The sequence below is a fragment of the Cebus imitator genome, unplaced genomic scaffold (assembly GCF_001604975.1).
Source record: "Cebus imitator isolate Cc_AM_T3 unplaced genomic scaffold, Cebus_imitator-1.0 Scaffold209, whole genome shotgun sequence".
In the NCBI taxonomy this organism is placed as follows: Eukaryota; Metazoa; Chordata; class Mammalia; order Primates; family Cebidae; genus Cebus; species Cebus imitator.
Window position 1 is genome coordinate 2052320 of NW_016107524.1, and position 27364 is coordinate 2079683.

The 27364-nt window shown below is 40.5% G+C and overlaps 1 protein-coding gene across 1 annotated transcript in view; it reads left to right on the top strand.

The window, feature by feature from the left end:
• The window catches only part of FSHR (follicle stimulating hormone receptor), a 191170-nt gene that overhangs the window by 114762 nt on the left and 49044 nt on the right, over window positions 1-27364 (top strand). The window contains exons 3-4 of the mRNA XM_017548512.2: window positions 18142-18216; window positions 20709-20783. Of these exons, the coding sequence (XP_017404001.1) occupies window positions 18142-18216; window positions 20709-20783 (150 nt within the window). The remainder of the gene's footprint in view (window positions 1-18141; window positions 18217-20708; window positions 20784-27364) is intronic.

Consider the following 27364-nt stretch of genomic DNA (forward strand, 5'->3'; position numbering starts at 1 on the left):
GGTATAAGGAAGGGGTCCAGTTCCAGTTTTCTGCATATGGCTAGACAGTTTTCCCAGCACCATTTATTAAATAGAAAATCCTTTCCCCATTGCTTGTTTTTGTTAGGTTTGTCAAAGATCAGATGGTTGTAGATGTGTGGTCCTATTTCTGAGGTCTCTTTTCTGTTTCGTTGGTCTATATGTCTGTTTTGGTACCAGTACCATGCTGTTTTGGTTACTATAGCCTTGTGGTATAGTTTGAAGTCATGTAGCATGATACCTCCAGCTCTGTGATTTTTGCTTAGTATCATCTTGGCTAACAGGCTCTTTTTGGGTTCCATATGAATTTTAAGGTAGTCTAGTTCTGTGAAGAATGTCAGTGGTAGTTTGATGAGAATAGCACTGACTCTATAAATTACTGTGGACAGTATGGCCATTTTCACAATATTCCTTCTTCTTATCCATGAGGATGGAATGATTTTCCATTTGTTTGTGTCCTCGCTTATTTCCTTGAGCACTGGTTTGTAGTTCTCCTTGAAGAGGTTCTTTACATCCCTTGTTAGCTGTATTCCTAGGTATTTTATTCTCTTCATAGCAATTGTGAATGGGAGCTCACTCATGATTTGGCTCTCTTCTTGTCTATTGTTGGTGTATAGGAATGCTTATGATTTTTGCACATTGATTTTTAATCCTGAAACTTTGCTGAAGTTGCTTATCATCTTAAAGAGTTTTTAGGCTGAATGCTCCCAAGAGTGCTTGAAATTGTTATCTTCTTCATGGTTTAAGGACTATAGTCCTTTATTAAAAACAATGGGGTTTTCTAGATATAGAATCATGTCATCTGCAAACAGAGAAAATTTGACCTCTGCTTTTCCAATTTGAATACCATTTCTTTCTTTCTCTTGCCTGACTACCCTGACCAGATCTTCCAATACTATGTTGAATAGGAGTGCTGAGAGAGGGCATCCTTGTCTTGTACCAGTTTTCAAAGGAAATGCTTTCAGCTTGTGCCCATTCAGTATGATATTGGCTGTGGGTTTGTCATAAATAGTTCTTCTAATTTTGATGTATGTTCCATCAATACCTAGTTTATTGAAAGTTTGTGACATGAAGGGATGTTGAATTTTATCAAAGGCTTTTTCTGCATCTATTGAGATAATTATGTGTGGTTTTTATCATTGGTTCTGCTTATGTGATGGATGACATTTACTGATTTTCATATATTGAACCAGCCTTGCATCCCAGGGATGAATCCAACTTGATTGTGGTGGATAAGTTTTTTGATGTGCTACCGGATTTGGCTTGCCAGCATTTTATTGAGGATTGTTTGCATCGATGAAGAACCATATTTTAAACTCCTAGAGCCATGATTGAATATGAAATTCCAATGTTCAAGGGGCTTTTTAGAAGCTGAGACTTTAAAGCAAAATAAAGTAAAACTGATAGCCAACATCGAAAATCCTTATGAAGAGAGCCTATCCAGATTTTTTTGAGTAAAGCTTTGGAAGACATTCAAAGCTTCAAAGTGGCCCAATGTTTAAGGAGAGTGGAAAGTAAATAAATAAACAAAATAAATGAACATAGAAAAGGATGACTGGAGATGATAAAACAGAGATCAAAGATAACAAGTCTACTTCTTTTTGGTGGTAATAAATTTCAGACCCCAAAAGAGTAAGAAAATAATTTCTTTGAGAACAAAATCAGCCACTGTGCCTCTCATCACAATTTGGATACATGTTTCCAGTGGGAGTGTCCTTATAGTATAATTATGGCTAAAGATGTTGGTTAATGTCCATAATAGATAATCTAAAATATATGGTACATATATCTACCTTTCTTTTTGTTAGAATCTAGCAGTATAGTATCTATATCTACCTACCCATGTGTCGATCATGGGTTTGAGAGAAAAGAAAGAGAGGGAGTAAGAGAAGTGTTGCTCAGCTTTTCTAATGAAATCTGCATGCTTGAACTTGCTAATGTTGTTCACCTCAAGTGAAAGTTATCAAGTTCTACATCTTATGAGCTAAGAAATACCTATCTAAAGCTCTACTTGCTCAAAGATTTCTCTTCCTACTGGCTTGCCAGAGTGCCTGAAATTTTCATCTTCCTCATGGTTTAATGACTATATCCCTTTATTAAAATGCAAAGCTGTTGCCTGGAAATAGTAACATATACACCGCCAGCACCCATGAGTGGTTTTCAGCAACTGGCACCAGTCACTTTTTTGAAGGCTTAGATTCCTGAGAGAATCAAAATAAATAATCTCTTAGGTCCCTCCTCTCAGTAAGCATTACCCTGTAGTTCTGTAATTCCATAATATGATATGATCTCACAGGCTGATGTTTTGATAGAGGATTAGGAAGTCAAGGTGGAACATGAGCCTTAAATGCGACTTATGGAAGTTGGGGTGGAACAGAGGATTTCGTGGTTAGAGCCAAGACAGGCATAGCCATGAAGGTCTCTGGATCTAAAACACTTCCCTGCTGGGAGGCAGAGAAGAGGATCCCACTGAGGAGTTACACTCCATGGCTTTGCTCCTTGGATGGGCATGATGTTAATATACATATAAAATGCTAATTGTCCTTGGTCTCTTCTGTCACTGGCAAAGGCCTTTGAAAATGAAAGGCAACGTGAAATCAAATAAAGCACATAAGAAAACCATGCCCATGGGAGCAAGTTGCATACAAGGACCTCTTTAGGACATTGTTAACATTTCTGCCCCCCTCCCTCTCCTATAATTATCAGTGATTTGCCTTTCAGCAGCAATAAAGAGCATAGTTTAACAGAGTCATCCCACTTTCTAAAAGAGCAATGCTTCATATAAAGTGTCAAGCCTATAAAGACCAGCCTTAGTGCTTAAAGACATTGAAACACGTCAAATTTAACACTAGATAGCCACCTGTGTAAGTAGAGGAAGGAGCCCCATCTGCAGCATTACGTGAAGGGAACTGGGAGGGCTTGTTGCCCCAGAGGAGAATGTTACAATAAAATACCTTCGCTGGCTTATCCCTAATGCCTAAATTCCACCTTCTAACACCATCTTCTGTGTTAAATGTCACCCTCCATCTAACCCTTCCATATATTTCTCCAGGGTAAGAAATGCTAGGTCTAGGCCGGGCGCAGTGGCTCATGCCTATAATCCCAGCACTTTGGGAGGCCAAGGCAGGCAGATCACCTGAGGTCGGGAGTTCAAGACCAGACTTATTAACACAGAGAAACCCTGTCTCTACTCAAAATACAAAATGAGCTGGGCATGGTGACACATGCCTGTAATTCCAGCTACTCAGGAGGCTGAGGCAGGAGAATCGCTTGAACCCAGGAGATGGAGGTTGCAGTGAGCCGAGATTGTGCCATTGCACTCCAGCCTAGGCTACAAGAGCGAAATTCTATCTCAAAAATAAAATTAAAAAAAAAAGAGATGCTAGGTCTAGACTAATAGATCTGGAAGTTCATTTATCAAATCGATTATGAGTTTCATCTCAAAAATGGGAAGAAAAGCATAATGGAAAGTTGAAAGAGGAATATAGATTGGGGCATGGAATCGCGGTATCACTGAAGAAAACTAACTGTAGTAACACCAGTGATAATAATCATTCTAACCATTCCAAAAAGGTGTTTATGTGCTCAATGCTTTACAGTTTACCAAAGCTTTCACAGACATAATTTAATCTTTATGTTGATAGCATGAAATAGATAAGAGACAGTTACTTACTTACTTTACACATGAGATTTGGAGAACTAAAGCGTCTTGTCCCAGGCCACACCACTAATAAGCAAATGGAAAACTAAAACTAGATGCTGGTTATTGACACCTGCATACACTGCTTTGCTCTAAAGGTATCCACAGGGCCAGTGACCCCATAATAGAGATATCTGGGGAAATTAACCATGGGCTTTGCTGATCAGACTTTTCTTAACTCTTTGAGATCTTGGAAGGGGGTCAGACAATACTCAGAAAATCCAAGGCCTCATCTCACCAGCTTTCATGAGCTCCAGCTCTCATCCTCCCATGTGTTAGAACTGGTTTCTTCCTACTCAGTCTTCAGGTTAAGAATAACTGGGGAAGGGCAGAGGCCTGAGGGAGTGGCAGGCAGAAAGTCCATCACTGTAAGTTCTCCTACAGATATTAGACACTTGAGCCCTCCATGCTCTGGGTCTTGTTTCCTCAACACAAATGCTCCCTGATAGCTGGCTTTGTGTTTATTTTCTGTGGTGTTGCACTGTGCCTGAGAGGCATCGGCAATTCAGCCACTAGAACAATTACCTCACTTCATCTTTTCCTCCAGGGGCTGAGGACCTAAAGCTCATTTATATCTAGCCTGCTATGAAATCATAGTAGGTGACAGATGTGATATAAGGGGCTCCAGAAAGGACTTAAAGCTTTAAAAATACCTCCAGTCCCTGTTCCTTTATGCCCCATATTCATGAGAATTCCCTTATTAAAGCCTTGTTCCCTATGAAAATCTAATGCCCACCCCTCCAATCAGACTTTAGTCAGCCCTCGGACATTGATGCTTGGGGGTAAATATTTGTTTTCTTACAGAAGAGACTATTATAGGGAAACAGCGGGGAGGAGGGCTCTCAAAGGGAGCCAGGGATGCTGAGTGAAAGATCAGCCATGCTTCCCATGACGCTATATGCCAGGCTGCAGCTTGCACACAGCCCCCAGTGCAGGCAGCTTGGTTGTGGCCCGTCCGTTTTCCTCTCAAGTACCCTCAAAAACAGCCTTCCTGCATTGGCCTCTTCATCAGCTCCCCTTTCAGCTACTATCTATTCTGCTTTCAAATTGGTCATTTTCTCTCTTTAGTTTTGCACAGTGTTTGGGTACTAGAAGAAAGAAAAACCAGCCATAACCGAACATCCTTTAGCATCCTTTCCCAGGTTCTTGTTGGCAGGTTATAAACTGTTGCTACTGTAAGACATATCTTTAGGATATACAAGGAGCAAGCAATGAAAAAAAATCACACTCAACTCTGGGAGAGATTTCCAGTAGTTTTCACATTTCCTCATTGTCCCTACACATTTCTAGCTCTCTTTAAGGACTATTGGGCTTACTTAGTCAGTGACCTTGTCTAATCATATTGATTGTCAGCAATTGCGGTCTAATTGCAAAGCAAGTTGCTATGGTAATTCCTGTGTCTTATGTCTTGCATTTAAAGACACAATGATCTTAAAAACAGGAAAATTGCTTGTGGTTGGTGACAGAGGAAAACATAATTAGATATGCAAATTGTAAAACTAATGTATTCAAATGAATTCTGAAATCTAAATAAGGATTTGATGTAATAAACTGGTCCCAGAATTTCCACCAAAGGCACATTTGGTCAGAAGGTATTCTTTTTCTCCAAATACTTATATTTTCAGGAAAAAAAATAAAGAAAATGTATCATGGACAAGTAGGAAGGGAGTGGCTATTCACAGCTGATAACTGGGGATAGGATCCCTAACACTGGGATGCTGCACTGCGTGCTTGAAGGAACATCAGCACGGGAGTTGGCAGACCCAGATTCTGCTCTTCCTTCTATCTTTAACTTGCCGTGTAGCCGTGGGTAAATCACCTAACTTTTATGTGCCTTATTATTCTTCACTAGCAAACAAAATATCCGCTTTTGCTTTTTTTCATTCATTTTACCCATCAATGATCACACACTGAGCACCTACTATGTTCCAAGCTATTAGCGGGAAACACTGAAAGTCAGTCTCTCTGGTGACTATGTACTCCAAAGAGAGTACAATCTCTATTCAATTAGATGCTCCTTGAAGGCAGAAACTATGTTCTTTTGAATATGTATGAAGAAGAGGTCTGCAAAGGAATTTGAGATTTGGCACCAGAAATAAAGTATTGCTCATTCCTGTTCCCTCCAACTAAATAAAAATTGAGAGACTGCCAAGTGTGATTTGAGGGGCCTTGTGTTACGGAGAATGTGACAGTTGCCACCGCTCCAGCCCTCAGGGGCCTACAAACATAAGTGCAGCTGGTGTGACAGCCTGACTATGATAAAATACTTTGATAAAGGCAAAAGCAACGTGCTAGGCAAGCTCAGAGAAGGAAAAATGTCTTAATTCTGGAGGATAAGGGAAGGCTCCCTTGGAGAAAACTTTAAAGGTTGGGCCTTAAAATTGGAATGGGGTTTTCTTCCCCCTCCACTGCTCAGGTGGGAGCGTTAAGGATTTTACTTTACTCAATATAAGGCAAAGGACTTCAAGCTTGAGGATGTCATTTGTCCATTCAACACACATTTATGGAGTGCCTGCTGAGTGCATGATGCAAGCTATGAATATAATAAAATCCTTGACTGTAAGGGATTTATAGTCACTAGACTCTAATAGAAAATAACAACAATAATAATAAATACCATTCTGTTAGTGATTATTAAGCTTCAGATACTTAACATGTAACTATTTCATAAATAATTCTCACAAAGTTTTATACAGGTAAATACCATTATCCCCATTTCAAAGATGAGAAAACCAAGGCTCAGAGAGGCTAAATAACTTTCATCAGCTTCACACAGCTAGTAAGTGCTTATATGGTTATACAATGCTACCTCTGCTACCTGGCTCATTACCTAGGTAACCCCTTCCCTGGAAGTAATAGCTTTGACTCATTGGTTCTACAGCTCCAGCAAGACCCATGGAACTTCAGCAGATTAATGAAAATACACTCCTACCATCACAGATCGAGAGCATCTTAACCTACATCAGCGCCATTATTAATTAGTCATGTAATTACAGCTTCTTATATCTTTGTTACTTTATGTGTTGAAAAAAGGGAAGAGGGGGCATGTGTAGGAAAATAAATCTAGGAGATAGCTGATAAAATCTCTTCCTTTGCTGATTACTCTGAAATTCTAATTTCAGGGTCATTGAAAAAACAAAACAAAATTTCTAAAAGGCGTCTTTCTAACAGGATCCTCATTACCTGAAATTATGTTAGTAAAGGACAAATGTGTACTCCACAATTAAATTATGCACATCAATAGGGGTACAGAGGACCCCTTCTGAAGCTGCTAACATGAGGAATAAGATCTGGTTTCTCCCAACCCTCCCCACACAACCAGCACCCCTCCATCCTCAATAGGAGCTACTCCATTGTTTTTGTTGCTAGTATCTAAGCTCTTATTTAAACAAGGGGTCCCAAGGCACGGCAAAGGCCTGAACATATACTGAGCCAGGTTGTTGATCTCCAACATCTTGGGTGGCTTAACTGGCTGAGTTACTCACATAAAAAGTGCACATTAAAAAATAATCCACTCTTCTTATTCCTCCCTAGAATGATGGCATTTTTCTCTAGACATTGGTAATCTCATAAAAAAGGAAGCCGTTAAAAACCATTCCTTTTTCCTGACCTTGCAGATCCCTTCACTGTAAAAATATGGACAGTCTCAGGATCAATAGGAGGCAAAGGAGGTGCAGGAATAGGGCTTCTGCCTATAATTTGGGGGTGGAATGGGGGATAACTACTCTTCAGAAATGGATATAAAACCAGTTAAATATGAAGTCAGAGAATACAGACCCCTAAATTTCTGAATGGTTGCCAAGGGCAGGATGGATAACAGCTTTGCATGCAGGGCACTTATGGGGTGCTACACTCAAGGATTCCAAAGAGGAAAATAAGACCATCAATGTGACTCAAATACAAAAGCAGCTAAATGTGAGCTCCTTGTTGCTCCTTCACTGCGGCTCATAAAGGAAGCTCTTTCATGCCAAGATAAGAGTTAATGAGGTGGAAAATGGAGGGCCATAAAAAATAGAGTAATTATGAATTACAGAGTGAAAACAGAGGCTGGAAGCAGGAAGAAAGCCATTGGGGGAGGGGGGATTATATTACAGGTATGGTATCAAAAAAACACAGTCAAACCTAGAGAGAATTATTAAGGAAGGTTTTGGGGTGCTCTGAGGTGGCAGCAGTGGACAGGACAGCCTCCAATAACTCACACACACAAACACACACACACTCTTACACACACACACACTTGCTACTTCTTTAGCAAAGAGACTCAAGACATATGTCAAGGAGGAAATCAACACCAGCTTACTGGCTTATAGGGGGTATCAATGGATCCCTCTTTAAGCTGACAATAAAACATATGCTGTCCTCAAGAGAATAATGGCTCAGGTCAGGGGCCCTTTCTCACCCTTGCCCAGCGCTTCAAGTGGTAAATGGCCTTTACTGGCTACCCTGCTGCTGCTCCCTCATAGGTCCGCCACAGAGCTACTCCCAAAGATGCAGTGCCTTAAGAAGGAGGCTTCACGGAGCCTCACCGCACCCCAGCTTGTTAAAAATGAAAGCTGGCTGTCATGGAGGACTACCAATGAGATGAGGCTGGCTGCCTTTTAATAACAGAATCACAGAAATAATTAAAATCACAGAATTCTAGGACTAACAGTGACCCTGGAGATCATTTGGATCAACAGTGTTGTTTTATAGATGAGGAACAAAGGCCCAGAGAAGGTAACTGATTTGACTCAAGGAGAGTGGTTAATTAGTGGCAGTCAGGATTAGAACTTAGGCCTCCTGACTCCACTGAAATAATAAAAATAATAGTAAGCAGCATGACCTTTGCATAACACTATGCGCTTTTTTCCCTAGTGCATGGCATGCATTATTCATGTGATCTTCAACAGCCCAGCCAACTACAAAGGATTGAGTATAAAATGTACTGAGGGACGGAGGACCTTCGCGACATCTTACAGAGGAAAATGGATCTCAGAAAGCTCCAGTAATTTGCCAAAGTGATGAAGGGCTTCCTTCTGACCACTCAAGAGACCTATCCTCACGCAGCTATGCATTTCTGGAGCTTAGAGAGCTGGGGGTTCAAATTTCTTAACCTTAACACCCTCCCAGGCTCTGGGCACTAATGGATTTAGAAGTCTCCATCTTAAACAGTTCTTTCTGGCATGCCAGAGTTTTGTTGTGGTGGTTGTTTTTTCACACAACAATTGAAAAAGGGAATAAAACAGCCAATGCCCCGTGATTCAACAACAGCTACCTGATGTGCTCACAAGAGGCCAGGCAGCTCAGTCACAGGTGGCAAATACTGCATCACTGAGGAAGAGCAATCTCTGGCTAAATTAGGTTAAATATAGAATTCGTTTTGAGGAAGACTTTTTGGTTATTTCTTTTCTTCAAATTGGCCAAGCAATACTAATTAATCCATCAATAAAAATTTATTTAACACCGAATGTATGTACCCACTTTTCACCAGATGGTAGATGTAAAACTCTTACCGTGCCCTGATGTAAGGAGCATTTGCTGAACAAGTACTAGCAACCGCAGAGGGTGCTAGACTCTTACCTTAGGTATTGGCATAGGACATATGATGACAAACTCCAAAATGTCAGGGACTTTCAGAACAAGTTTCTTTCTTTCTCATCAAGAAGCCCAGGTCAGGTTGGTATTCCTCAGCACCGTATTTAGGACCCCAGGGCAAAGGCAGCTTTACCGTCTTCAACTGTGACTTTCAAAGTTGTTCTGGGCACCCCCAAGCAACAGCTAAAAAGGAGGCAGTGTATGGAGGAGCACAATGGTGAGTGCAGGACCAGGCCTGAAATAGCACACATCACTTTTACTCACCTTCCACAGCAAGGGCTTTCTTCTCACAATGCTACAGCTAACAGTAAGCCTGGCCACGAAATGTAGTCCAGCTGTGCTCCCAGGGGTAAGAGGGGAAAATTGATTTTGGAGGACAATAAGCAATCTATTCCATGCCACATATTACCTTCAAAATTCTCACAAAAAAATCCTAACAGGTGGATTAATATGTCATGCATATTAATTATCCCTATTAAAATAGATGTCATGCATATTAATTGGCTTGTCCAAGGTCACATGATTGGGCAATGATAAAGCTAGAATTTGAATCCAGGCCTGTCTGGCTTCCAGGTTCATTCTGCTATTCACATGTGTGTGTAAACCAAGGCAAATATGAGTCAGCAGGGCCCTGATGAGACAAAGCCATTAGTGAGATTACCCACGCAGAGCATTTAGCACTGTGCCTGCTACACAGCAAACATCCAATAAAGATTAATTATTATCACTGTCATCATTATTCCTGCAGCCTTGAGTTATAGAACTCAAACTTACAAGTGTCCCAAACATATGGACAATTTACTGTCCCTGTCCCTTGTGTGTCAAAGGCTACTCCAGCCTCACACCTCACTTTCCTCTGCCTCTGCCAAAGCTGTCAGGTCACATCAAACCCAAACGACCTGATCAGCCTGCCTTTCTTTCTCCTTTCCACAGGATATCCACTCCCTTACTACCTGCCAACCTCCTTGTCTTTCATCACTAGGAACTCAGTAAATTCCTGTTTAAAAAAGAAATTGACTACCTTTTCCAGCTTCCAACTCTAATCTGGTTCTAGCGCCAGAAAATCTCTTTGTCCTTCCTTCACCTATTTTTTTTTTTTTTTTTTTTGGAGATAGAGTCTTGCTCTGTCACCCAGGCTGGAGTGCAGTGGCATGTTCTCCACTCACTGCAACCTCTGCCTCCTGAGCTCAAGTGATTCTCATGCCTCAGCCTCTCAAGTAGCTGGGACTACAGGCATGCACCACCATACCTGGTTAATTTTTGTAATTTTAGTAGAAACGGGGTTTCCCCATGTTGGCCAGGTTGGTCTCAAACTCTTGACCTCAGGTTATCCGCCCACCTTGGCCTCCCCAAGTGCAGGAATTATAGGCATGAGCCACTGCTCCCGGCCCTTCCTTCACGTTTTATCATCCTCTTTCAATTCCATTAGCTTTCCGAAATAATGATCCTATGCATGGCTCCCAAGCACAAGGACTAGCTGCACTCCTGTGTCCAGGTAGGGATGGATTCATAAGCCACCAGCTTCCAATTCCCAGTCTTCTCTACTTGTCCCTCCATTCTTAGCCATGCATATTATGTACATAACCTTAAATATCTCCCAAGTATTAATAATTGATACACTTAATTTGTTTGAAAAAAGACGACCCATGACCAACATCATACCACTCCTGAGTACTTCTGAGTCGTTAACACGACTGTTAAAAACTGCTGGTCTAGTGGAAATTGCAAAGTAGACAATGTTGGTGGGAAATAAGGAAGGTTTGCAAGAAATACAGAAGTGAGTAATTGAGGAAATTTAAGATCTGTTTGGACACTAAATGGTGGAAAGAAGTCAAAGGTGACCCCAGAATTCAAAACAGGTTAGTCCAGTGGGCCAGTAGGGATGTCAGACAGAGCCTCTGGCTTGGGGTCATGACTGGGGAGGAGAAGACAGTTGGGAAAGGAAAAGAATCAAGCTGCTATAGACTGATTGTCTGTGATGGGTTCACAAAACATGTGTGTCTTAGGCTGCTACAGTCAAGGGATGCTGGTCTCAGAGGGAAGCTCATTCTGATGATGTATAATTTATCAGCAGAGAGGTCCTAACTGAGAGGCTGTGGGGAATAAGGTGGTCCCAGGGTGTGTCAACAGGAAAAGGAAAAGCTTCAGGGACGCTAAGACAGGCTTAAGAGATGCTGACATTTAGAGAGAGTGTGATGGGGGAAATGTGGTGTATAGGGATATTTACAATAAAATGTACTGAAGCCCCACTGTTTACTTGGCTGTGTTGGGCACCTGGCATCCTTCCCACACTGCCCTGCACTTCTGTTCTGTTGACTCTTCACTCACAACTTTTCATACATGTGACTAAACTGCAGTACTATTTACCATCTTATACGCTTTATACTTTCACGGAAAATGTACTAAAAGGTGTTTATTATATGAGTTGCTGCTTGGAACTTTGACTTATGTGTACTATTGGGGAAATTACTTAACTTCTGTGTGCCAGCCTTTCTGTAGAAGGGGCTAAGGATGGCACTTAGCTCACAAGCTTGATGTGAGGATTAAGCCACTTCATAAATATGAAGCACAGAAAAACTGCCTGACATGTAAGTGCTTAACAAACGTTAGCTAGTATGACTGTGATTTTTAGTCCCTTTTCTCATCTGCTGAGGGAAGAAAGGGAGATGTATTATATCAAATTTTAGATTACTTAAAGTTTAAATTAAGATAAAACAAAAATGAAAACAATAGTTTGTTGTTGATGTATTTGAAAACAAGAGCATTTAATTCAAGTTTCTGAATTAGGCTGAGCCACTAAAGGTACTTTTATCTCCGTCTCATTTTGGGGTATCTTTAGGATGACTCCAGCAAACACTCATCTTGCCCACGGGAAGGAAGCAGATCTGGGAAGACCAGTCTCAGGCATGTTGGGAAAGGGCAGTACCACTGGCTGTAATTTAAGGAGGTGAAACCAGCCCTTTGACAACATCCTCACCACATCTTGACCCTCTCCTAAAGGGAAAAGCATGCTTTTTAGGTTATGATTTCAGTGTGGAGACAATCCATGTTGAGGCATATGCCTGCTCCACCTAATCTATCAAAAATAGAGTAGGTCTTTTCACATAATCCCATATTTCGTGGATGCTTTGTTCATTTGTTTTCACTCCTTTTTCTCTAATCTTGCCTTCTCATTTTATTTCATTGAGTTGATCTTTAATCTCTGATATCCTTTCTTCTGCTTGGTCGATTCGGCTATTGAAACTTGTGTATGTTTTGTGAAGTTCTCATGTTGTGTTTTTCAGCTCCACAAATTCATTTATATTCTTTTCTAAGTTGTTTATTCTCATTAGCATTTTGTCAAACCTTTTTTTAAGGTTCTTAGTTTCTTTGCATTGGGTTAGAACATGTTCTTTTAGCTCAGAGGAGTTTCTTATTATCTACTTTCTGAAGCCTGTTTTATGTCAGTTTATCAGACTCATTCTCCTTCCAGCCTTGTTCCCTTGCTGGTGAGGAACTGTGATCCCTTGGAGGAGAAGAGGTATTCTGGTTGTGGATGTTTTCATCCTTTTTGTGCTGGTTTCTTCCCATCTTTGTGGATTTATCTACCTGTGGTGTTTGTAGTTGGTGACTTTTGGATGGGGTCTCTGAGTGGACATCCTTTTTGTTGATGATGAAGTTATTTCTTTCTCTTTTTTAGTTTTTCTTCTAACCGTCAGTCTCCTCTGCTGTGGGACTGCTGGAGGTCCACTCTAGACCCTGCTTACCTGGGGATCACCTGCAATGGCTGCAGAACAGTAAGGGTTGCTGCCAGTTTCTTCTTCTGTTTACTTTGTCCCAGTAGGATACTCGCCAGAAGACAGCCTGAGCTCTCCTTTATGAGGTGTCTCTTTGGATATATGGGGGTCAGGGAGCTGCTTGAGGAGACAGTCTGTCCTTTATAGGAGCTCAAGTGCTGAGCTGTGAGCTTGTTGTTCCATTCAGAGCTGCTGGGCAGGTATATTTAAGTCTGCTGCAATGGAACCCATAACCACCTTTTTTTCCCAGGTGCTCTGTCCTGGGAAGATGGGGCTTTATTTATAAGTTCTTGACATGCTGCTGCCTTTTTTCAGAGATGCCCTGTCCAGCAAGCAGGTAGCCTAGTCACAGTCTGCCAGCAGAGGCATTGCTGAGCTGCCATGGGCTCTGCCCAGCTGCTATGTGAGCTTCCTTGCTGTTTTATTTATAGAGGTATAGTTAGAACTGCCTTGGGAATGGGAGTCTGCCTCAGTAATGGCAGACTGTCTCTGTAATGGCAGACTGCCTCAGTAAGGGTGGATTGCCTCAGTAATGGCGGATTGCCTCAGTAGTGGTGGACTGCCTCAGTAATGGCAGACCACCTTACCCCCACATAGCTGGACCATCCCAGGTCCAGCTGTGCTTGCTGTGAAACTCTCAATCCAGAGCATTTCAGATTGCTGGTCTTTGTGGGGGTGGGACTATCCAGGCTCCAACTGAAAAGGAGCCCAGATTTGTGTGAATTTTTGTGCAGGGACTCACTGCACCTGCTGAAACAGCCATGCTGGAGACTCATGGCACTTTTTTGCCTGGGAATCTCCTTGTCTGTGGGCAGTAAAAATTCATTTGGAAATGTGGTGATCACTCGCCCTCTGCATTCTCACTGGGAACTGCACTCCAGAGCTGTTCCTATTCAGCCATCTTGTATCATCTCTGCTCAGCTAATTCTAAAGGAAGGTGGAATTGTATGGTTTGAGAGCTTTATGAACTTTTTGGAACATATTTTCATAGGAATTTTTACCTGTCTCCTTATATGTGATATATATGTATTAGAAATATTATAGTTACAATTATATTATATGCATATTGCATTTCAGTATCACAAGACATAACACATATATGTATTACATATATAGTATGAATTACTATATACACATATTCTGTCTTGTTATACTGAAAAGCAATATACCAAAAGTTTTACTTTTTCTAGCAACTCAAATGTACACCGTCAAATACAGATAGCATCCGTTTAGGAAAGCCTGGAATACTAGTCTCGCTGAGTTAGAGATGACTGATGAAACCCAGGATTCAGTTTATTCATCTTTAGATTCCCAGTGCCTGAAGCACAGAAGCTGCTTAATCAAAATTTGTCGAACATTTCTTGAATTAGTTCTCCCCTTTCTTGCACAAAAGCAAAGGTGGAAAATCTTTTATAGTCTCTCAAAGATCATTCATTCATTCAGCAAACACTTGACTGGGAGCAGGAATATTAAGATACAAGGCAATGCCACTGTCCTCCAGCAGTTCCTAGCCTAGTGAGGGAGAAAAAGCAGAATGCAAACCCAATGCAATATATGAGGGCCAGTCCTCTCTCCTGTTTAATTTTTCTATGGCTGTTTTGTCAATTCAAGGACTTGATCTGATAGCCAGAGAAGGCCTAGGGAGAGAGCTGTGACCCAGAGAGGCAGAGATAAAGGTACCCAGATACTACTAGATCAGCAGACCAAATATTTGTGCATGTCATTTGCATGTTATACTCTGCATTAGTAAAATTCCCTGGAACAAAGTCCTAAGTCATAAATAAGCTAGGCTGGGCTAGACAAACTAGATGAAGACAAACTTCATCTCCTTCAGTTTAGCAGATGACATTCATAGGCCTGAAGATTTATTTTCCTTAGTCTACCCTTTGATCCATTTATTCATCCAGTAATCATTTATTGAGCACTAACTACATATCAACTTATCACTAGATGCTGGAGATACAAGTACCAAAAACAGCAATAACAAAACCTGGTGGTGATTGTTTTAACTGAGAAATGAAAAAGGTCTTGTGAAAACATAGACAATAGGAAAGCTTCAATGCTGGTAGAGTAAAGGAAGGCTTTTCAGAGGGAATGCAGATTTTTGTAAACCAAGTACTTCATTCCCCTGGAGCTCCTCTATCACACTTTTCATATCCATCCATGAATATTTACACTGCAGCAAAAAGCCTGGTAGCATATTATTACTATTTCCCTAAAGAACCTTACAATACAAAGTACGACCAGCACCTGGGCTATTAGAAATGCAGGACCTCAGGCCCCACTGGAGACCTTCCCAATGAGAATCTGCATTCTAAAAAGATCTCATGTGTGTTAACATTTGAGAAGCACTCTCCTAGAAGATGAGGAAAGGAGAGACTCATCTCTGAAAATCATCTTCTACAGTGCTTCTGTGCTTGAGGATGAAGGCTCCTTGCACTGTTCTGGAGAAGACTTTACAAATCATTTCATCTATCCCCTTATTTTACAACAAAGACTCCCAGTCAGGAGGGGTGCTCAGTATGGTGCAGGAGGCAGGGTGGGTAGAAGAAAGTCTGTGAGTCCTTCTGTCACCCACAGTTGATCCCTCATACAAGTGGAGCCATTTAACTAATGTGGTGACAAAAATTCCAACCTCACAGGCTTGTCAGAAGGATTGCAGAGTATGCAGGTAAAGTGGCTGATAAACAGTAAACACTCAATAAATTTTAATAGTAATAACTAGAGACAGAATTGGGTTAGATCAGAACAAGATGTCTAAATTTCTCAATGAAGTGCTTTTCCATGGCTGTACCCTGTTCACCTGCCCCCAGTCCTCATCTAGTCAAAGGCATCCCCCTACCCAACCCTAACACCCAGTACTGTCTCTGAAGTTGAGACCATTAAAATATGGACTACTTTCTGAAATCACTAATTTAGAAGTGTTTCTTTACTTTGTTTGTTCTAATAATTTCTATTTCTTTTTGAAACATAATCCAGATAAGGGAATTCTCAACATATGAATTTGGGCAAGAACATATGTCTCTCTGAGTGGTGACCAAATGTACTGCTAACTGCTAGTGAACCTGGAGATAGCTTTTGGAGGAGATGGTTTTATTTGCATTTGAGCCCTTCCTGTTATCTAGCCTTTTCCTGCATGCCTTATTCTCTACTCCTGTGCTATTCTTTCACTCTACTATATTCAAATAAATCCTTTCTTCTTCCATTCCTTTCCCCCTCCTTCTCAATTCTGTACCTCCCAGAACTCCCTGTACATATATGTAATTACATATAATTAGGTTTTATTATATATATTAAAAATAATTAACTAAAAATAATTATAAATAATATGATATAATTTAATGTATATTATTAAACTATAATATAGATGATTGTATATTATATATAGAATATATTGAATATAATATATATTAAAAATATATAATTAGATATATACATAATTAGAAACACACATGCACCACCCTTATCTATGTTCAATTGTACAAATGGTGAGGACTTTAATTTACCAAATGAATCATGAAAGAAGTTATTATGGAATAAGAGGAACTCTTCTCACAAAATATCTCCTCATCCATGGGGGCTTGTGAGAAATGGCCCTGCCACCACTGGGTTAACAAGCCACAGATGTCACCAGTCCCCTCACAGACACTGCTGCTGCTCACAGTCACACTTCCCCTCCCCCATGACCTTCTCTTTTCCCTCCCCTCCAGGCCTTTCTCTTGATCAAGAGCCTTTCTAGAGTTCTTCTGCTAAATCCTAGGCCAGAAGACAGCACTTCTACCTCAGCCAATTTGATTGCATGCTGCCTGGGAGATTTCCTGAGACACTCTCAGCTGCCGCATTAAAACTGCATAAGAGTCTTCCTCAGGAGGCCTAATAATAGCACATTTCATCTGTGAGACACTTTATAAATATTAACTGATTACGCTGCCCTGTCTCCTCACAACTTCTGGGCTTCTGCATAGTGGACATCATTCTCCTTTGCCCTCAGATTCCTCTGGGGGAAAAAAAGCTGAGACCTGAAGAATCTTTTTCTGGATATTCTAGGCTAAGACATCATTAATGCCAATGGCCTTGCAACAACCTCCACTTAAGTTATGGTTTGGAGTGAGAAGGGATTTAAATCTATGTTTATTTTGTTATTTTTCTTAATTTCTAAGTTCCAGGGTACATGTGCAGGATGTGCAGGCTTGTTGCATAGGTAAACGTGTGCCACGGTCATTTGCTGCATCTATCAACACATCACTTAGGTATTGAGCCCAGCATGCATTAGCTATTTTTCCTAATGCTCTCCCTCCCTCAATCCTTCCCCATGACAGGCCCCAGTGTGTGTTCTTCCCCTCCCTGTGTCCATGTGTTCTCATTGTTCAGCTCCCACTTATAAGTGAGAACATGCAGTTTTCTGTTCCTGCGTTAGACATTTATGTGGCCGACAAACATGTTTATTTTAAAAGAGACTGGATTGAGTTTCTGATCTCTGAAAGCCAGATTAGCAGAGAGAAAACAACTCAACGATCTAGGGCAGTGTTACTGAACTACAGCCAATGGGTCAAATCCAGTCTGACACCTGTTTTTATCAATAAAGTTTTATTGGAACACAGTCAGGCTAATTCATTCATGTGTTACCTATGGTTACATTTGGGGTACAACATCAGTTGAGCAGTTGTGACAGAGAACAAATAACCACAGCAAAGGCCAAAAAAATATTTGCTATCTAGCCCTGTAAAAAAAAGTTTACTGACCCCTGGTCTAGGGAACTTAAATTTTGTTCTCATCCTGTATGATCCCTAAATTTCTTTAAGCAAATCTCCTTCCTGGACCTCACTTTCTACATCTGTAGACTGGATAGTCTCCAGGGTGAACCACTGCCTTCGACTTATTCTTCCATTGTTCTTTAAGTGTTAGCATCTAGTATGTCAGTTTTGTCTTATTACTACAGCTGACTTCTTTGAGGGCGGAAAGGAGTTTTGTGTGTCTCATGAATCCTCCGAGGCACAAGGCTCTATGCTGAGCCCTAAAAATATTCGTTGAGTGTAACTTAACTGGCTTGAATTATATTTTTTTTCTCCACAGAGAGATCTCTCAGAATGACATCTTGGAGGTGATAGAGGCAGATGTGTTCTCCAACCTTCCCAAGTTACGTGAAATGTAAGCAAGAAGTCTCCAGAATTTGCTCATGGCCATTCTTGAAAACATCCTTAGAGTTCTCCTATATTCCTAGGAAGCCCTGGCTCTGCCATGGCCTCAGACCCCTAGATTGTCATTAAAAGATGTCTAAGTCAGCCTAAAATGCACTGTTATGTGTCTCCATCTAGTGAGGCAGGCCATAGCTCAGAGCCTAGTCTCATCCTGTGCTGGCCTATCATCATTTTTTTGCATCACAGACCCAAGAACATTGCCAGTGACTGTGTGCAAGCAGCTCTACGTCATCCTTTCACTCAAAGTTATTCCAGTCAAAGCCCAAAATAAGTCCCACATGATGTACTTGAAGTTGGTTAGACCTTGTCTGACTACTAGCCTATGCCGTATATTTACCATGAAACCTTGGCCAAGATAGATAACTGTCTAAGACTTAGTTTCCTCATCTATAAAACTGAAATAATAAAATTACATATGTCATAGGATTGCTGTGATGAATAAAGGAAATGATAAATGTCAATTAGATCTAGCATATTGACTGGCCTAGAGTGAGTATGTTATAATGATCCTTAGTTCCTTTACTACTCCAGCAAATTTACTTTCTCTTTTTAATGTTCCAGTTTTATGTAATAGCACTGCTCACACAGATCCACTTCTGTTTTATACTAGTTTATAATTACTATAAATTATTTCATAGAATCATAGAATGTCAAACCAGAAGAGACTTTAGGGACTGGTCAACAATTTTTCAATGTATATTCTGTATATCACTAAAAACTCAGGAAATTATTAAGTATTTTTACAAAAGGAAAACACTTTAGGGTCAAATAAGACTAGGAACCATTAGGTTAAGAAAATTAGATAGGTTTGCCTATTTTAAGAAAACTTTTCAGAGTCTATAATATGCTAGTACAGGTTTAGAAGGTTTAGAATCTCCAAGAAGGATACTGTATAAATGTTTGTCAACTAATGTTCCTGGAAAGTGTTCTTTTAGAGATTGTTGATTCCCATCTCACAAAATTCCCACGGAACACATTTAGGAAGGCCAATGAACTGCCTCCTGATTTTACAGATGAAGAAGGAAAGGCACAGAGAAGTTGTAAGGCTTATCTAAAGTCACCCGCCTAAATCCACACACGAATAATAACTTGAACATTAATCTTTTGACTCTTTTGTATCTTTTTAACAAGGATGGATTTTGTTTCTAGCATTTGTCGAATATCAGTAGGGGACAAATACATATACACTGTGCATATGCGTGTGCATATGTGTGTGTGAATTTCTTTAGGAATGATACTCAGTCTGTTCATTTGGCAATTCCCCTTTCCCTTTTCCTTTCCTCTACCCTCTCTGCCTCCCACCTTCATTTTTCCTCATTGCCTCTGCACTCTGCAACTGATGTTCTCCCTCCCTCTCCTCATTATCTTCATGCTTCTTCCTTTCTTCTCTTTCTGCTTGGCCTAGTTGGGAAGAACCCACAGAGATTATCAGAGAAATGAACCAAAGGGCAGCCAGGCCTCTGGGCAAGGTCAAGCAGGCATCCTTTGATACAGTTCAATGGACAGTCAAGGTAATGGTTTGGGTCTTTCATCTCTTTCTTGCATGAAGAGGTGCTCACCTCCATGTAGCACTGACTGCACTTAAAATGATTAATTGCCTGGTACTTAGATCTGGGTAGCTACAGGTTACAGCAACATAAAAGCTAATGAAACAGGAAGGAACTAATTAACAGAGAGCATCTTTGCAAATACACATTGATCCAGCAAGACAAGGAAAGGGCAGCCTCTCTGTGTTGGAATCCAAATGTGAACATGCTCACTTCCAGACTGTTGATCAAGAAACAGCACAGGCCAACACGGGGCAGAAGTCACCCCTTTCCATGAGCTCTGAGTGAGCAGCCTCAGTCTACTGCATAAAGGGAATCAATGGCCATTCCCAGCTACTGTATACTTGGATTTCATCGCTAAAAACAAAGAGATATTGTTTTTCTCCCAACTTTCATTTTTCTTTGCCATTTCAGTCTTTCCCTCCAATATATTTTTGCCCCTTACTCTTTTTCCTTATCTTCTTTTCACCTACTTTTGTTCTTTTTCATTCCCTTTTCTCTTGCCTCCCAACTAGACAAAAGCTCATTTCCCTACATCAGTCTCATTCCTACCCTCTTAGCCTCCTCCAACACTGACAGAGTCTTACTGCTAAAAGATGCAGCTCTGCTCAGGGTGAAGACAACTCACCCAGCCAATGCTCTGTTTGCCTCTGGTGGACAGGGCCCAGGTAATGAGAATTAAACATTTACTTTGCACAGATTAGTGTAATAAAAGGCACTGAATGCTTCCTCAATATTTGTTGAAACGATGGATGGATGGATGGATGGATAGATGAATAGATGAGTGGATGTATGGATGGGATGAATGATTTACTATGTACTCTGCAAAATATGAAAAAATACTATAGCATTCCTTACCACTGAGATCACTAGCATGTTTTTTCTTCTTTTACAGCAGAATTGAAAAAGCCAACAACCTGCTCTACATCAACGCTGAGGCCTTCCAGAACCTTCCCAACCTTCGATATCTGTAAGAACTCATGTACTTTGATACCCCATTATGATTACATTGTCCAACCCTATTTTACAAAAAGGCTCATTTGTCTCTGGGGAACAATTGCTTTTTATCAAGGATGGTCGTAGGGGCAGAAGTGGAGGTGGAGAGATACTTGGTGATGAATTTTAGTTTAGTCTAATGAGCAAATTCTACTAATATAATTGCATTTTGTTTTCATTTGCAAAAACAGACATAAGAAATGCCATTTGCATTAATGGGATTGTCACATGGACCTCTTCCAGAACTCAGTCATAATTTAGTGTTAATGAGATGTAGCCAAAATTTCTGCTAGCATTTAGCTTGTGACCTTGACTTCGAAGCCATTGTCTCTCTTGTTCTGCATATATGCATTTTTCCTTTGATAAATTACAGCATTTTATTTTGTATGTTTTGGTTAATAACAGACATAGCATTTTATCAGCAGAGATTCCTAGTGTTTTGGCTATATCCTTTGGGCCTGCCCCTATCAGTAAAAGCACCGCTTCCTCCACCCAAATGGCTTTCAGATTAGCTGAGGGCTTGACAGAACCATGAGTGTTATAATGGTACCCCACAAAATAACAGATAAGAATTTCAACTCTGGAGTTAAACTTTCTGGGTTCAATTACTAGCTAGTGATCATAGGTATGGACTTAACCTCACATATTGTTTCCTCATCAAGAGAATGGAATAATAATGCATGTATACCTGTTATCTTTTAGCATCATAATCATACAAAACCAGCCACTACCCAAAGATGGAGGCTTAAAGCAACAACTATTTATGATTTTTCATCTGTCTGTGAGTTCATCAGTGGAATAGTCCTGTTGATCTGAACTATGTCTACCCGGCCTCAACTAAGCTCATTCATGCATCTATTGTTAATTGGCAGGTCAACTGGAGGTTGGCCCCGCTGGATGGTCTCAATTGGGATGACTCAGCTTTCCTCCAAGAGGCACTTATTTCTAACAGGGTAGTAGAGTAGGCTTGTTTTCATGGCAATCCCAGGGTTTTAAGAGGGACAGCTGAAGATTGCATGCATCTTAAGGCCAAAATTCTGAGCTAGCACACCATCTCTTTTGATGCATCCCGTTAGCCAAAACAATTCAGTGACTCATCCAAATTCAAAAGATGAAGATGTTACTCTTGATGGGAAAAGCTGCAAAGTCACAACACAAGGGATAGAGAAGATACAGAATCGAAGCCACTTTTGCAATCAGTTTAAAGTATTTAAAAATTTTTGCACTGTGCCTCTCATAGTAGATGCTCAGTAAATATTAGCTATTAATGATGATATGATTCTGTGTCTAAATTTTCATTCATAAGAACTGGAGTTAACAGGTATAATAAGAAAACACTGGGCCATCCTGTGCCTTAGCTCTCTGAATGAGAACTTAGGGAATAAGACTTAATAGAAGACAGTCCATATGACCTGGAACTTCTGCTCTCTGATACATACCCCAAAAAGGGTCTCAAAAAGAGAAACAAGGTCATCTCCTTCTAAGTTACTGTCAGAGGTAAGCTGGCTTCATGGACACATAGGACTTTGTGCTCAGAACTGCCCCCGCACTCAGAGGACTGCACACTGGGTTTCATTCTCTGCTATTACCATCTTGAAATGCTTAAACAAGAGGCTCTGTATTTTCATTTACACTGCATCCCACAAGTTATGTAGCCAGTCCTGCTTAGAGGTTAGGGTTATGAGCTCTTCTAGTTTCAGGCTTGGGAGTCTTGATCCCTAAGTTGATCATGTTCCTTAGAGACAGAGGCTTTGCTATGCTCTCTGCAGAGGCTAACCTGCCTAGGCACACAGCAGTGGAGAAAACATGTGACAACAGAGAAAGCATGAACCTCAGAATCAGAAAATCTAAGGCTTCATCCTGATTCCAGCACTCAATAGTTGAGAAATCTTGGGCCAATCACTGGATTACTGAGATGCACATGAGCCTCAAACAAGACTTAGATATGAAAATGTTTTGTCAACTACAAAGTGCTCAAAAACATTAATAAATGTATTTGTAGACAAATTATTTCTGGTCAACTACTCAAAGTCTACCATCCCATCCTCAGAAAAATTCTAGTAACTGTTGAATAGAAAATTATGCTGCCAATTAAGACCTGCAGCTTTTACCTGCAAGTGTTTGGCATGGGTTCAAAAAGAGGAAGTTGGAGCATGCCTTTGCATTTAAATGAACAGAATGAAAAAGAATCTATATATGAAAAACTATGACTTCAGAAGGACTGGAATCCAAATAGAACACTGATGTTTATTAGCTAGCTAGTTAATTACTGTCTCTAAACCTCAGTTTCCTTATCTATAAATTGAGTGGCTAGAAAAAAACAAATAAGATTATGCCTTTAATAAAAAATACTTTGCAAATTGTTTTTGTATAAAAACTACAGAGAATTATACAAATATAAAATTATTAGGAACTGTTACCAAGTTAGTTTCCTTCATTCTTTCTTTTCTTTCCTTCTTTCTCTCAACTCCATCTCTCCCTTCCAGATCCTTCTCTCTCTTTGTTTTGGAAAATGCCAGGGTGGAATATGGGGAGCCTAGTGCCTTCAGTGACAGAACAAATGCTCTCTAGAACATGGAGAGGCATCCCAGAAGCACCTTCATTCATAAACTATTAAAAATGGCTAATGCAAAGCACCCCTGCCAAAGACAGACCCAAGAAGAAAACCAGCCTATCACATAGAGATATTCCCTAGCCCAAGGTAATAATCGCATATCTGAGAATGGTGGATTGGGAACAGGTAAATGAGAAATGAGGGATCATTGTAAAATATGAAACCAAAGGATCCAGAATTTGACCTCAATATTGGCCAACACCTTGCAGCCAGCACCATTTGTTCTTATTAATGAGGACCTTTGGCCTTTCCCTTAGGAGATGAGGGCAGGAGAGATACTTGAACTTGTAAGGATGTAGGCATGCAAAGCACAGTTCCAGACCAAGGAAGGGAGAGAGGGAGATCCTTGGCAGAAGACAGAAGACACAGCTATGCCTTTGCCTCTGAAAAAGGTTGAAATCTGTGCCATCTGCCACTAAGTCCATCCTCCTCTTTGTATCTTTTTGTCTCACTTTGGGGTGTTGAGTAGTCCTCAGTCCTGTATCAAGTTCTCACAAAGCTGGAGGTGACTGATTCCAGCCACATCTTTTTCTGAGAGAAGGTTATTGTTCCCAGGGCATTTTAAACCTGCTCTTTAACTAAACCTGAGGAAAGAGAAGCACAAGTAAGGGTTTGGAAGGGATTATGTCATTGTCGAGGGATTCTCCTTGATTGCTCTAAAAAATAACTTATCATTCTCTTAGTCAGTTTGAGCTGCTCTAACAAACTACTGTAGCCTGGGTAGATTAAACAATAAACATTTGTTTCTCATGGTCCTGGAGGCTGGAAGTCCAAGATCAAGGGGCCAGCTAGTCAGTTCTTGGTCAGGGCCCTCTTACTGGTTTGCATACAGCCATCTTTCCCTTATATCCTCACATGGCCTGACCTTGGTGCATACACACAGAAAGAGAGATCCCATGTCTCTTCCTCTTTTTGTGAGGGCATTCACCCTATCATGAGGATCTTGCCCTCATGACCTTATCTAACCGGAATTACCTTCCAAAGGCTCCACCTCTAAATATCATCCCCACTGGGAGTTAGAGTTTCAACATAGACCTTTGGGGAGGACACAAATGTTCAGCTCATAGCAGTTATATAATTCTACACTGTACAAAATGCTTGCACATCCACTGCTATGGTGATCTCCCATTAGGGAGTTGAGACTAAGAGTGTTCTATCTTAAGCCTTTGACTTACTGCCAAGGGTGGACTTTTCCCAATTGTGTGCTCCTTCTCAATGCATGGCAACTCTGCCCTCTAAAGGCACTTCTACCTGCCGTGTGTGTGTGTGTGTGTGTCTGTGTGTGTGTCTGTGTGTGTGTGATTATATATATAGCATATATATATATATATATATATATTTATTTATTTATTTATTTATATAGATAGAGAGAGAGAGAGTGTGTGTAGGTAGAAGTGCCTTTGGAGGGCAGAGTTGCCAATATATGTATGGCTAAGACACTCTAACCCTTTGAAATAGTTTCCAAACTGCTAAGAGGGATTACCTAAATTCATAGGTAGTCCTCTAAATTAGAAAGATTTTGTCAGAGAAATGAAACCTAGTTAAGCTTCCATCTTACAGCAGTTAGCTTGGGCTACTCTAACAAAATACCATAGGCTGAATTGATTAAACAACAGAAATTTATTTCTGACAGTTCTGGAGGCTGTTAAGTCCATGAGGTACTGGCCAATTTGGTTTCTGGCTTGCAGACAGCTGCCTTCTCCCTGTGTACCATTAGAGTGAGAATGAAAAGGGGAGAGTGAGAGTGAGAGACAGAGAGAAAGAAAGTGAGAGAGAGAGAGAGAGACTGAGACTTAAGTGAGGAAGAGTGAGTTTCTGATGTCTTTTCTTATATAAGGACAATAATCCTAACAGGTTAGAGCCCTACTCTTATGACCGCATTAATTACCTGCTATAAGTTCTATTTCCAAATACAGTTACTGTGGGGATTAGAGTTTTAACAATTAAGTTTTGTGAAGACACAGTTCAATCCATAGCACATCTTCCGTGCTTATTTTCATCTGAGCAGCAGTCCTAACAGCTTTGTAATCCAGCAGTGAGGTAGAGGTAGATGGCAATGATTTCATATATTCTTTGGGATGATGAACTACTTGCTTCAAGACAAAGAAAAAATGCAAAATCGATGAAGGAATCCAGTGGGTACCAGTAGGATTGAGTTGTTGGTTTTGTTTCATTTTGTTTTTTTCTTAAGCCAGGATAAATGTTAATCATCACAGCCACTGAAGCAGGAGATTACAAGGGGTAGGGGCGAGTCACTATTTGACTTGAACATCCTAATTGCTGCACATGTGTCCATAAAATGTTGTTCTGAAGTTCTCCCTGTTGATGCCATTTCACGCTGCTCGTTTGATGGCACAGAATTCAAGACAACTAGAAATCAGTGCTCCTCATCAATGCCTTCATGCTTCGCTGAGGAACTTGAAGTGGTTAGGAAAAAAACCTCATGAATAAAGAAATGTTCCTTAAGTTGAAGAATGTGCATCAAAGGATTCATCTGGGTGGATTTTTTAAAGTCAATATTGTATTTACTTTAAAATATTTCTTTCTTTATGGCTCTGCCCTCCTAGAGCTGACCTTTTGTGTATGAAAGATTATCTATTGATCTGTAAATAAGGTTTACACAATATTTTCTTGTCTTTGCATCCTGTCACAGTCATTCTCAGGCAGCTGGATGTTTCTCTTGCTTTGCTGCTCAATAAACCATAGTGCCATTTGAGCAAACCTTTCACACAGTGCTGTAGGCCCCACCCCCATGCCCCACTAACAGCCATCTTCCACCCAGATGTGGGCCTGTTAGACCTCCTTACCACGCCTGTCAATGGCTGCCATGCCATCTGCTTTCTCCAGTTGGGAGCAATTCCAGGAGATTCTTCACTGGGACTCCCCTCAGCAATCCAGGCTGTTTCATTCCCAACCCTCTGCTAGGTCCCTCTCTCTCTTTTCTGTGTTCCTCCCTTTAATTTGGGCTTGTAGGAGTATTAAAAATAGCTTTTCTGGTTATAAAAGCTGAACTGTTTTCTGGAGTAGCACAGCAAACGGACAGAGGGCAGGGAGTCAAGAAGCAGCTGAGAGTGGTGAGGAAGCACCCAGACTCTAGTGCCACCTGTCTGGGCACAGGTCTCAGCTCCTTCCCTCTTTAGCTGCATAAGCTTGCATATTTGGGCTTCACTTTCTTTTCTGAAAAGTAGTAATCTTAACATTCCTTGCATCACTGAGTTGTATTCATTGAATTAAAACAAACGAAGTGTTTAGAGAAATGATCGACATTTAGAAAATTCACAACAAATATTATTCATTCTTATTAAATTCCTGACCCTGTGATTTACTAGTTAGGGTGCCCATGCAAGAGACTTCATCTCCTTCTACCTCAGCTCTCTCCTCTTCTTAAAAAAAACATTAAAGGAAAACATAAAATTATAATTCCTACCTTTTAAGACTGGTATAGGATTAAATGAGATACTGATTATAAAGCTTCTGGTATATCATCCAGGCATAACAAATGTTTCTGATTTGATGATGATGATCATGATGATAGTGGTGATGGTAGTGATGATGTTTCTTTTCCCTTCTGTTATTCCTAAGGTTTTGAAGGCCTGTTTAACTGCTTCTTTTGGACAAAATCCACCACTCAGCATTCTATCATGGAAATACACCATTCATGTTTCTCAAAAGACAAAAGGAGCCTTCTTACAGAACCCCTGACATATCCAAAAAGGTCCTTCCAACAAGCAAAACTACATTATCCTGCAGAGTTCTAATAGTTCTTAACCCTGACTTTTATGTTTATTTTATTTTCGGCACTAGTGGTCCACAACCTCCCTTGCCATCCCCATTCAAAATAATTCCAGTTTTTCACACAAACAGCTGGTTGAATAATGCTTCCCATTTTTACGTTTATTCATAATTTAACACTTATCATCCTTTGTGGCATTTGAACTCAA